Source organism: Buceros rhinoceros, unplaced genomic scaffold (assembly GCF_000710305.1).
Source record: "Buceros rhinoceros silvestris isolate BGI_N320 unplaced genomic scaffold, ASM71030v1 scaffold5069, whole genome shotgun sequence".
Taxonomy (NCBI): Eukaryota; Metazoa; Chordata; class Aves; order Bucerotiformes; family Bucerotidae; genus Buceros; species Buceros rhinoceros.
The window spans coordinates 13,140-26,747 of NW_010429618.1; the positions used below are offsets into that span (position 1 = coordinate 13,140).

The window sequence follows — 13,608 nt, forward strand, 5'->3', positions numbered from 1 at the left end:
GGAAGTAAGAGCGTGCTCATGAAACAGACCCATATTTCAGCCCTCCTCTGATTCCACGGTGCACAGCACTGTGATCATGACACGTATAAGCCCTGTAAACAGAGCAATGCCCCTTCCACCCTCATCGACCCCCTCCTGTGGGAAGGGGAGTTCCATCCTCGCCGCACACGTGGTATTTTGGGCAGCTTTCTAAGCCTCTTGCGCTCGTATCTGAGTGGAAATGCTTGAGTTCTGCTTCCTCCAGCACCGAACACACCCACTGAGGAAAAACAAACACCCAAACTGTCCTGTGAAATAAGTAAACTTGAACTGGGTGTTACTCAGCGAGAGAATGAACTCATGGCACCACAGCACTACTACTGGGCAGAATCTTCCTGCTCGACCACAGCTAATTATCTTGTTGAACAGTACGTATGTCACCGTGTGCCTTCATTCCCAGCAACCCGGCACGGTGAAACATGGACATTCGAGTTCAGAAGGCTCGACACTGGCTAACACGGTGAGCTAAGCCCCAGGAAGCGCTGGCTGATCAGCAGGCTGACACTTCGGGTCTGCGAGGCAGAAGCGTGGAAGCACTTTCTGAAGGTCCCTATGAAAACATTCCAAGCAGTACAGTCACAAAAAGCCTGCCCACCAGTAAAATTTAACAAAAAAGAGCTACCCACCTTGCCAAAGCTGCCTTTCCCTAACACTTTGATGAAGTTGAACTCTTCAAGGCCTATTCTCTTGGTCTGGGCCTGTTTGACCTCCCCATTTTCACCGTTCTCCCCAGGGTTGTTAAGCTGGTTGTCTGTTGACGTTGTAGCTGTAGCTCTGTGTTCCTCTCCCCGATTGTCAAATGATAATGCTTTCCTAATGTTGTTTTCCAGCTCTTTGATTTCTGTGGAAACATGAGAAAAACGTGTTCGTTTTAACCAACCATCAGAAAAGCAGCTTGTGCTGGTCTGCATCAGGTTTTGGAAGGGACATTCATCCTCCTCAAATGCTGTGCAGAGCATCTGTGGTTAAAGATACCTATTTAGCAAACTGCTTCTCCGCCTTACAGCAAGCAGCCAAAGTCCTGCTCTAACAGGAAGGGTGGCCTTTTAAAACGGACCTAAGAGAATGACATGCCCCACACTGAAGGGATAAGTCAGAAGAGCAGCCAAGCTGTTGTTTTAGTGATTTTAAGTGTTCCTGTACCACAAAGAAGTACTTTGGTTTGAATACCCCTATCTTCCTGCAGCACTTACTCATCTTCCTGCAGCAGTATTTTGCTGTTGTCTCTTCAAAAGTTCAAAGGATGGTTGAGCCACCCAGTCATAGAGTCGTAAAATGGTTTGGATTGGAAGGGACCTTTAAAGGTCATCTAGACCAACCCAGCCCGTGAAGTCAACGTGAACGGAGCATCTTACTCAGCTCTGGCTGTCACCAGAAGCTGCCGGTTACGCAGTAACCCAGCCACTTCCAGCAGCAGTTGGGTAGATCTGCTGAAGGGTTATAGAGGTTTCTCAGTATTAAATACAGGAGAGTCCTGGTGACTAACAGACCTTGGGCTCTGCCTCAAGCTCTTGCACAGACTCCCATCTGACAGCCTTGGAAACAACTTTATGGGATAGCTAAGAAAGTGAAATTTAAGAGATAATTTAGTCAACTTCTTTGTTCTTATTTTAGGTAAAACTTCACATTCAACCACGTACTGTCTGTGACACCAAAAGGCTGACAAATTTCAATCAGTTCTGGCATCAGAGTTTTATAGTACTTGTAACTGTGGAGCTTTAGAAGTGACTTTCCTAAAAATAAGGCTGAGAAATTTCTCAACTAAACAATTTTCAAAGGATTTTAACTAGAAGCATCTGTCTTCCCACACCTCATTCATCAGTTTACACACATGATGGTACATAAGACACCTCACAGACCTCTGATTTTTAAAAACACTCAGATCAGATTTGAGAAGTGCTGCAGACACACACATTCTGTCAATCGGGGTGTTCGGCTCATCAAAATCAGGTCCTATCAGCGGAGATTAAAATATGTCTCCAAATCCATGTATGAAGAAAAAAAATCACTGAAAGGAAACAAGGTTTTCCAAAGCCTCTAAGGACCACACAGACACACCAGCATAGCCTAACTGGACACGAATTATCGTCACCGCAAATGTTCGATGCAGAATTGCAAGGAGATAATTTTATCTCAAAAACTTAACGGATAAGGCTTTTCAGGTAAATAAAGGCTCTTGAGTTCTGTGGTACTATTTAAAGTGTTCTCATTCTTACAACAGAATATTCAACCTCCTTGCATAAAGGTATTGTGTTAGGCAAGGAGACTCGTCTAGTAAACTTAACAATACTTTAGGGTGACTGTTCTAAAATATTCCTTTTAGAAGCCACTTAATTTCACAGCTTCCAACAAAATGAGAAGCAGGCCTTTTAAAAACAGTTTTGCAGTTCATAACTTCACCTTCAGCTTCGTCGATTAGGTTCTACACAGGCTGGGGCTCATAGCTGTTTTACTCCTCACAAAGAAGGAAAATATGTGACAAGAGATATTGATTAGGAAATAAAAAGAGATGTTTGACCTTGATCACATGGAGATGTTGGTGCTGACTTCGATCTGTCGTCTTCTGATGACGCACTTCCAGGAACTGGTTGTTGAGTCTCTGCACCTGCAATTAGCTAAGAACAATTCCAAAGGGTGAACTCAGCTATGAGGTCCTCCTGTGCCAAGAACAAACTCAATTTCACCACATTAATTGACAAATACGAGGAGGAAGGAAAGTGAAGATGTTCTACCCCATAGATCTCAACAGCAGGACCTCATGCAGTAAGCGGCATCACATCAAACAGAGACCATAAACAGAGAAAGAACCAGCAATTTAAAGAAAAACAGGTTCTTGAGATGAGATAAATGTAACAGGCATACCCACAGAGCAAGAAAGTTTGAAATAGCCACCATGGGTCTGTGTAGAAATCTCTCAGGTAAATACATTTAACTACAACAAATATCAGCAAGCTCAGGAAGTAGCAACCTGACGACAGTAAAAATTGCCTGTTTCTGTGAGCGAGAGCAATGGGCCTGTTGTCACAATCCAGCAGAGGTGCAAAGCTTGGCCAAAGTCTGACTTCAGAAAAACGTTCTTGTGCAAGTCAAGAGAGGGACTGACCCCCAGCTAGTGATGTTACAGCACAGCCGTACTTATCTCTTCTCTTTCGTGACTCTACGTAATGAAGTTACCTTTTTCCTCCTCTGCCCACTATTAGTGATCTTATCTGGAGTGACTCCAAGATCTGCCAGAACTTTAGCTATGCCTCTAGCATCCACTCCACAGTTTGGTGCCACATTCGTTTCACAGCGTCGATGTACATTCATCTTGCAAACTGCAATAAAACATAAAGTAACAGAGCACAGTAAGTACCACTGTGACATGCATTTGTCTTACTTAAATCAGACGTTATTTGACCTACCAATAAGTTTTTCAAAGAAATATAATTTCAGTAGAAAAGTACGTAAAGTAACAGAGCACAGTAAGTACCGCTGTGGCATGCATTTGTCTTACTTAAATCAGACGTTATTTGACCTACCAATAAGTTTTCCAAAGAAATATAATTTCAGTAGAAAAGTACTCAGCTGGTTTGCAGTTACCTATCAATGCTACTAGAACATTATTAACCCGGTTATGCCAATGGAGAACAGGGTTTTCACACAGTACCCAGAACAGGCACAGGAAAAAATTAAAGTGTCTCACGATCCTGTAAATCTTAAACAGAACTTGGATTAGAAAAGTCCTTTAGAGCTTGGATTTTAGCAGTCCACTTCTGCCCCCATACTGAGCGCACAGCATCAGTTCCTCACACATTACTGTGTCGTGCTCTATTTCACTCCAGTGGATTAACGCCTAACATCGGCAGGCACAAAACCAACAACATTATACGTTTTAATCAAAGTTGTTGGCACCTTCGACACTCTTCCTTTAGACAGCAGTTCATTTACTAAGCTCTCAAGTACCTGAAATCAGTCTCTTAAATCTCCTGAAACTAGGATGCTAGTAAGAGGAAACCCGTTTATGGGGCAGGGGGAAGCACCCAGCTCCAGCAGAAGCAGCACAGCGTGGATGGGACAGCAGCGATGGCACGTTGTATCTGAGCCTTCACTGCCCTCTGGTGGGGCAAGGCACAGCAAAAGCAAGACTGCAGGTGTCGTTAAACACGAGATTAACATTTCTCACTCAAATTCCTCACTTCATTAAATTTTGGGGAAAAACAACATCAAAAAGAGTGTGCATTGATAAAGCTGCATCATGTTGTTCAACAGTGCTTTCACTGTATGAGCCCTGAAGAATCAAACCACATTTGCCTCAGACTGCGCACAGGCTCTGCATCGGTGGCAGCGAGCTTACAAGAGCAGCAAAAAAATTGATACACATGGTATTTTCAGTGCCTCTACGATGGTGACAAAAGCTCAGTGTCAAGTGCAACATTTGACCTCAGGTTCCTAATCATCGAGGAACTGAACGGCTCAAAACAAAGCAAGCAGGAAAATTTTACACAGTCCAACTTCGTGTTTTGTAAAAAGCAGCACAGGAATAAGGAAGTGAAACAACAGCAAAATAAACTTCTGGAATACACAGTTTTCATGGTGTTAATAACCACCGTAGGCAAGCAAGTTCACCTCTGAGGAAGGGAGCACTGTTCTGCACTTGTTAAGAGCGAAAACAAGGCACAGAGATAACTACATTCCAAGGCTCAGGTGAGTTCTAGATTTCATGCTGACGATACTGTATTTTTATAAGCACTAATGTTCTGAACACAGAGAAAGCAACGTGGGCTCTCAACCGGTGTTTTGATGCATCTGCTACATGGTAAATGCGTATGTGAGAACTAACACTATTTTCTGCACTTGAGAAAATGAACGACCACAGTACTTGAGAGAGAACATGGAAGTTCATGGAAGTGAACTAATACATTCACGGATTAAGTGGAGAGATACTACAGCTCTGATTAAAGACCAAAGAGGAAAAACCCCCACAGGTTTAACTGAAAAATCTTCTCTGAACATATCTCCACCGTAATTAAGACAGCATGTGGACAGCATCTCCAATAGCAATAGCGCACTCAGGAGTCTAACCTTTTATCCCTCTCACTAGCTAGAGGCACAAGGGAAGGCCTGAACTTCCGAACACTGTGTATCACTTAGCCATGACAGCAATTTCTTTCCTTCGCTGCTGCTCAGCGGTTTGTGACATGAAACCTTAGGTCTGAGCTTCACCTATAGATACATCTCGTCTCAAACACTGTAAAGGATCTATTTCACAGGTTACACACTTAGACATGTATGTGTGACTCTACATTTCTGCAGCTGAGAAGCACGTACCATGATTTTGCTATTCATGAAGATGGACCTACCCATTCAAAAAAGTGTAAGGAAATGACAACAGTTATAATTCCCCCAGGTACTACTTTCTCAGAACCTGGTGATCATCCTGCCATCAGTCCCATCGACCCACTAATTGACATATTTTATTTACTATTTCTAAAATATTACTTTCCTTTGTAAGTGTTTATACTGTTCTCTCCCCTCTTTAGAATACACAGAGCTGCTTGAAACGAGGAGATACAGAACCAACCATTCCTGTTAGTCAGCTAAAATGACAGGAACGCACCTTCCAGCGGTAATTTCATAGTTACTGTGGAAGGTAACGAATCCTTTCTTCCCTGGAATAGTGGGGTGAGGCAGACCATCACAAAGGATGGTTTAGCTGGGTATCAGCCTCACCTTCTGACACGGGCACACAGGACTGCTGCTGCTAGCCTGCCGATACATAACAGTCATTTCTGAAGGTGGTATTAAGGGGAAAAGTAGCTGGAGTAACGATGTTTGAGAAGTTAAACAACCGCTACCACAAAGCTGAAAACACAGAGGCACGTAAGCTGAAGGGAGGTAAATTCTCATGCTCCTAATTAGGTCATTTTTAATTCCCTGTGTGGAAATAAACCTACGCAGCAGCATCTGCACCTCTGTCCTCCACACGTGGTACTGACTGGTGTTGCAGGCAGGGTAGAGGATGATTTTCTCACCATGACGGCAAGCCCTACGGCACTTTGCTATTTACTGTCTACTAGTTTCTGTACATGCTGGAAAAGACCAAATAACTTGAAGTCTTTCCGAGTCTCCAAGTCACTCAATAAAGGAAAAGCTCTGAAGGGGCAGTTCTTACCTTTGCATTGTAAACCTTGTCTCAAAAGACCCCAGAGCAACGAACCACAGTGGTCACAGAAAGTGGGCACTTTGTAATTGTGAATGCTGAACTTGTGAGGCATGTTGACACTGAAACGCTGGGATCCCACTTGCTGAAAAAGAGCACAGCATATTTCATTCAAATTAGTGTCTTCATGACCAGCGTACACCGAGGCCCTGTTATGTTTCGAAACCACACGGCATTCCCACAAGATGAAATAGGTCTGTGCTCAGATGATGATCTTTAGATACACTCCAGGCCGCAGAGCTCTTCTTGCTGCCTGGAGAGAGGAGGGGGAAGGGCTGCTGTTGTCCAGAAGATAAAGACTAAGGTCTACTTCCCAGTACTTCTGGGAACAACAAATACATAGCTAGCAGGAAGGATCTCTTAATGGGGAAGGCAAGGAAGTCACTCCCAATTGTTTTAGAAGCTGGAGGCCAAACTAATACAGAACTACGAAAGAAATACACCACAACACCTTCACCTTTTCATATGCCACTCCTTTATCTTTCCATATCCCACTCTTCTTTAGACTGTGGAAAGGACAACAGTGACCTGTGGTCTTCAGGGATTCCGAGGTACAATTACTTGCTAATTAAGTGATGTCATTGATAAGTTTTTATAGTAGTTGCTGCACAGCAGGAGATTTGATGCTTTTCCTTCCCTTTCCTATTACTGCTGGCTGCTTTCCAGTGATCTAGTACCTCTCCTAAACAATGAGCAAAGCAGGCAAGTCTCCACCAGCCTGGAGCCTGGGAATATAAATCCACACAAGATTTTGTACCTTCCTGAGAGCACTACGCAAAACCAGCTCTAGCCGAATGCAGTCCTTTATCGCAATCCTATTGAATGCAATCGAGTTTCAGGCATGAAAGACCAGTCGTGAAGCAGGTATTAAAGACTGCCTGCAGCACGAAAAAATGTAGTGAACTGCACAGGAGGAATGCGACCAGTTAGTGCCTCAGACAAATTCCTATCTTGTGCTGCTACAAGACACCCAAGCCTATTGCCCTATCCATCAGCTGCTAACGACTCCACCACACAAACCCCCTGCAGAGATAACGGGTCCCAGCCAGCCTCTTCTGAATTAAAATGACAAAACTCGTATTAACTCAGAAATAGAGAGCAGTAAAAATGAAAAGGACTAGAAGGAGATGACTGATAATGTAAGTGTTCAGAAGTTATTAAAGGTTTGCTGATTAGAAATAAACTGCTGGATAACAATCCCCATGCAAATGAAGCTGTTACAGTAATTTGTCATTGCAAAGTAAAAGCCACATCACAAGAGGACCAGAAGGGAACAAAAGGTCTGTAACATTTATTGATTAAACAGAGGCAATGACAGCACTTCAAACAGATGTGAGGCAAAGTTTTATCTCGAAAATTTATTTTATAAACATTTACCTCATCATGAGTTTCCTGTTTTTTCAGGCCAGCACACTTCGTTATTATAAGTTCATGGCATCTCTTGTGGACTACGCAAGTGCAAACTATAAACAAAAAACAGATTAAAAAAATGAGTTTTCACAGAGATGGATTTGAAAGCAAAAGACTGATCTCTGCTGACTAGAAATGCTGGGACTTGAAATGCTGCAAGTGATGGATACCTTGGTGAGTCTATGAAGTAAGTCTGGCTTAGAAAGGTAGAAGATAAAGGACTCTCAAGAGACCAAAGAATTTTAAGAGAACTAAAGTATATCTGCCAAAATCTCATTAGGTAAACCTATAAATTACCTTCTGAAATATTAACCACAATTTTTCTCAATTTTGACATATTTGAGATATTTATCTGATAAAGTCCATGTTCTCTGCATTACATGAGACAATGGCAAAAGTAACTCCTGTCTGAAGAGCTTCCAGAGGAAGATACATAAAGGTAACTCATCGCAAAAACAAAGAGCTGAACATTCTTTCTGTAAGACATTATTGTAAGTTGGTAACAGTAAAAGGTTTCAGGAAGCAAAAATGCTTTGTCAATATTCATACTTGTTATTTAATCAATGAATAACATCTGCAAATACGCAAGGTAAGATGATTAAAAATTACAAGGTCTACCATACTGTAGGATTCAAGGCCATTAAGTAAGAAAAAAACCTTCTGCATGAAACAATGAATTTTATTTCCTTCAGGCTTTGGTCATTGTTGTAAGAAAAAAAAAGACCTCAAAGAAGCTCTGCTGTACGTTAATACAGTAATTCTTATTACAGCATGTAAACCCATTCTTTACATTTATTTATTTACAGTGAGATTTCATCAAGTCTTTTGTAACACAAAAAAATCACTCACTAACTTAATTCTCATCTGATAAGTAGAAATAATCAAGTAGAAAAATATCATCCAAGAGATGACTGCATAAAAAATTAAGAGTACAAGAAACCAAGTTGAAAAATGGAGTTGAAAACGAAGCACTTCTGCAGTCTTTGCTATAACCTTCTCTAACGATGACCTCTATAATTATCTCATCTATTTAATTACAGCCTTTGCAATTACCTGGCATTTTAAAACAAAGAATCTTAAGCAGAATAAAGAATTCACCATTTTAAAATGCAAAAAGTGAAAAAACGAAGAAGCCAATATCCACAGATATGCCTCCCCATCCCCTGCAGCTGTACGCACAGATACACATTGGATCTGCAGTTGAGTGATGTCCGCTGGGCCCCTGCCCCATGCATGATGCCCAAGACCAACAGTTTTAAGAAATCTTACTGCGACTAGCTGTATCTTTGGCAAGACAAACTCACTCTAGTCCCCTTGTGCCAAATTCTTGGCACTGTACACATACGAAGCCTGATGAAAATACGATTTAGGTGTTAATACATCTATTCCAACCGTCCCCCCAGAGGGTTTCTCTTACCTTGACATTGGTATCCCTGTTTTCCTATTACACCCCTGAAAAGAAGACAATGGTTTAGAACATGAAGAATATATATTTTTAAAAATTTTCCTCCCTTTACTGGACATGCACCAGTTTAAAAGAACAGGTTTTTTATAACCAGTAATCTGGTAACTTCATGCCTAGACAGATCAGTTCAGAGCAGGAACCACATTTCAGCTGCTTAGAGGCAGCAGGGAGGATGACAGGCAATGAAGACAGTCAGAAGTAAATTCACTGTAATAAAGTAGGCAAAGCCAAAGTGTACAGAGAAGAAATGTGTGGAAAATTCCATTTGCCAATATTATTGCTTGAAATCCTCTTACCTCACATAAAGCCTAACCTTCAGGCATTTCTTAGAGGAAAGCAGTGGAGTTCAGGAACAATTCATATCGTTTCACATTAGGAAAGAGATTCATTACATATGCATAAAAAATATTAATTATGGATCACATCAGATCATCACTGTATTAAGGTGCAAATCCCCAAGTAACTTTGGAACGCATCAATAGCGTTGCTGAAAAAACCTGAAAACCGAGTACCTCCACCACTGCTCCCCATCCAAAAATTGCCTGAAAACTAACGTAAATAATTTCCATAAGGTAGTTCTAGATATACAGTGTAAAAACAAAGACACTGTATGCCGAGCACCCAAACCCCGGGATTGTCACAAGTCTAACACTCCCATGTTGATGGCACCAACTTCAGCGAGACAGAGGAGCTTGGCATTTCCTACGAGGAAGGTGGTGATACTTAAACACCTAACAAAGAATTCTGTCATCTTGGCAAAAGGTAAATGTCTCACATCTGGTCTAAATCTACACTTAGGCACCTAGAGAACACCGGACTGGCTGTATACCTAGGATTTACAGTATGCACTAGACAGGAAAAGAGTGAACCATGTGGCTCAGAGGAGAAAAAAACCACAAATACAACAAATTCTAATGCTTGCAATGTCAGTTTAACATGCTTCTATTATTGTCTGTAAAACTGACAACAGCTTAATGCTAAAACAAAGAGGAAAAGAACAACCACTCTGTGCCATTTATACTTTAGCAAAACAGGCAGGTACGTTAACGCCTCGATTCAGAGCTGCAAAGCAAGTGAAGTCAAAGTTGCCTCATACCATATAAAATCTCTGCAGTGCGAACAATACGTCGGTTGTCTAAGATAGGTGGCCATGAACTTGTGTCCATTAACCTGATGCACTCTGCGTCGCACAGCACCCTGGCGCTTTCTAGGGCGCATGCGCTCCCGGAACACACGTTCTTCATTGTCTTTAGGTGCTGAAACAGAAAAAACCCACCAATAAGCACTGGCTGTATCAGACACGAAAACAGGAAAACGCAAATGCAATGCACAGAAGGAGATATTCCCCAAAACCAAAACAATCCTCTCTACCTAGCAGCGCAAGACAACTTCCCTGAGTAGTGGGTCATTTGTTTTCTTTTTTAGTACCAATTACTAAAGGATGAGCGCGTTCATTGCCTAGTACAGGAACAGATTTGTTCTAAACCTTTATCTGTAAATTCATGCTGAGCTGCAAATAAGCCTTCTGCAGTTTATAGCTATCAAACATGCTGACAACGTCTTTAGCAGTAACTACACAAGGAGATTCTCCAAGCTCCTCAGATTTTCATCTCATCTGATCTTCAGGGGAAAAAAAAATTGCCAAGCAAATCTCAACATCCCCCGGTCCACAAACACTCAGAAATTGCTGACACAAGAAAGCAAAGTACAAATACATATCATCAGGCAGAACAGAAATTCCTTCCAGAACTGGTTACTTTGTAGAGTTCCCGATTAAGATCTGAGCTTCAAGTTCTTATATTCCACTTTGATACCAATACACTTTCAGCAAAATGTTCAGGAGAAGGAAATTGTTCCTCTGAACCAATTCCTGCATAACTGTATATGAGCTTTCATGGTGGAGGATGTGAACAAAAGAGGTTGATATATCTCAGAACAAAAACCTTTGGAAAACACCCTCCCAGATTGCATCAGGTCTTTTCCCTCCCAAGACTTTATTTTTAAAACTATCTCTAACACCTCCATGGTCTTCTGTATGTATTAAACGAAAGCTGAGAATGAATGAGCCATGAAGGGGAGCACACACTTGGTAGTGAAACACAGATTTTCACAAGCATTCCTTAAGCCATTTGTGTCTCTGCAAAACAGAGCATCAGATTTGGAGGGGACCACATTCAGTCATCCACCGCCAACTGAATCCACGTACTCACTGCTTCATGTAACACTGAAATGTGTTTAACGCTCGTCCTTCTCTGAATTTCAGCTGCCCTGAATCACTGACAGCCTGAAGACACCAGCTTTAGCCTGTCACAAGCTCTTTTGAGTGCTCTACGCAACAGAGCAGCATTTAACAGTAACACAACGAAAATTAAAAATCCAAGAACAACTCAAATTTGTAATAGGCTCAAACCCTTTTACAAGCACTGAAATAACCCCTGGCTTTGAGGGGTGTAAAATTAGAAGGTATTGATTTGGAAATTCCTAGAAAAAGGTCTTAAATTAAACTAACGGATGGATACTCTGGGAAAATGCAGAGCACAGACCCACGAATCCCGATGAATTTCTTCTGCCGCACAGCAAGGGCTAAAACACGTATCACCAGCAGACCGGTTTATACTCTAACAAGCCCAAGCTCCTCAGACGCCAGCACCTTACAACAACTTCATACTCAGGGTGGGTTTTTACCCCACGACAACACCTCTGTGACATGGCCAGAATGGCCTTACTCTTCTCTTCTAGCTCTTAGTAAACAAACACTGGTTAATAAACAAAGCTACCCCTCTTACTGATGCCAAAGGATAGGAAAGAACAATGGCTCTACACCCCCCTTCAAAGAGATAAGTACCTCCAAATAATTATCAATTACGTTTATTTTTATGCACTAAGCAAAACTCCTCTAATAAATACTACAGCTCGAGAGTACACATAACAAGTAGCTGGTAATCCCACCCGAGACTGCCATTTCCAGCTTCTAAATGTTTTATTGACTTCACAAAGCTGCTGGAAATCTTTTAAAAGTTATTGCGGGAAATAATCCTATATTGATATAGAACTGTTCTTCTGGTTATCACCCAGACTGCAGAATCTGCTGAAGTATGCAGCCGGGGTGCTGGAAAGCAAAAATCCCACTCTCCTGGAAAGGGCTCCCAAAACATCATCTGCTTACATGGAACCAACAGGATGTTCTGACGCTGCACAGCTCAGACTCGATACAATAATCGGCCTACGACACCACTTCTACCGCTTTTCTCCTTTTTTCATCTCAGGTGTAATACTTCACAGATAAAACACCTGCAATTTTACAGAGCCAATAAAAAGCCGCTGCTTCTTTTGGTGAGAAACGCTACCATGACACTATTTTTTTTTTTTAAAACCAATAAAGACTTAAAACTGATCTTACTGTATCACCATCAGTTCTGTCTGCAGGCACCACCAGCAGGAAAGTAAAAATTAGTAAATGCCACCAGAAAACAGGGAGCACCTGGGGAACCCCCCACTATCTGCGATACAGCCAACTAGTGTTTTTAAAACATACCTTAGAAAGTATTAGCAGCTCAAACAAAATTTGCCTTTAAAATCTATTTTAAAAAGAAAAAGCCGTACAGTGGCATCTAACAGCTGCTAGGAGATGCCATAAGGACACTGCAGTTCCACCCGCATTTCTATTCACAGCGGAGGAATTCCAGTTGAGTGGATTTGTCGTAGTCAGTCCGTAAGCAAGTTCCAGCACAACTCAGTGCTTCCGCTCAATAGCCACAGAGGGTTATCATCTCCTCAGGAGAAGCTGTTTCTTTATGTAACGTACATTCTGTTCCCTGTTCCGATTTTGAGTCCTTCAGTGCTTTATATTACTCAGTTGGTCTTTTTTGAATGAATTTATTTAACCTTCATTTTCAAAAGCAGGAGTAAGAAAGCCTCACGATAATTTCCAAGTGTTCACGGAGAATAGCGTCACTGCTGCACGTTGAGCCTAGGCTTTATACGACAGTGCTTGAGAACTGGCAAATTTCGAACTCATTTTGTCTCAAAGTATACCAGTAATGCCTCCACTTTTCACTGCAGCCAAGAACAGCTCTGAGTTATTCAGAAAACAACAGCATCTATTTGCTGTTATAGACTCCTAGCTACAGATTACAATTTTGAAGCCTGAAAGGACTTGCAGGCTTAACTCCAAGCTCTTCGAGAGTTTGGAGAAGCATTTGGCATGCAAAATTTCATGGAATTCATAAACACTTGCCAAATGGATGTTTAAATGAAATATCTGGAACTACACTCACTGTTAATCGTGTAGTATCTGTTAATTATGAATTATAAGTCATAACTTAAGAGACAAGAAAGCGACACATAATGCTCAGCAACCCTCAAGGGGGACAAGATTCGATGAAAGAGTCCCTGTACTCCAAACAAAGGCTTGACCACGTCAGGTCTTGCTTCAAAATAAAATGGTTCAAGCGTAAATGAGAAGGGTTCAGGGTGGAGCACCAACCATGAC

At 41.7% G+C, this 13,608-nt stretch overlaps 1 protein-coding gene across 1 annotated transcript in view; it reads right to left on the reverse strand.

The window, feature by feature from the left end:
* Nucleotides 1-10,372, reverse strand: part of LOC104499209 (protein kinase C epsilon type) — a gene marked incomplete at both ends in the record, with an annotated part of 11,161 nt that extends 789 nt beyond the window's left edge. The window contains 7 exons of the mRNA XM_010142682.1: nucleotides 666-880; nucleotides 2,558-2,654; nucleotides 3,214-3,356; nucleotides 6,194-6,326; nucleotides 7,619-7,704; nucleotides 9,069-9,103; nucleotides 10,213-10,372. Of these exons, the coding sequence (XP_010140984.1) occupies nucleotides 666-880; nucleotides 2,558-2,654; nucleotides 3,214-3,356; nucleotides 6,194-6,326; nucleotides 7,619-7,704; nucleotides 9,069-9,103; nucleotides 10,213-10,372 (869 nt within the window). The remainder of the gene's footprint in view (nucleotides 1-665; nucleotides 881-2,557; nucleotides 2,655-3,213; nucleotides 3,357-6,193; nucleotides 6,327-7,618; nucleotides 7,705-9,068; nucleotides 9,104-10,212) is intronic.
* Nucleotides 10,373-13,608: the final 3,236 nt, after the last annotated feature.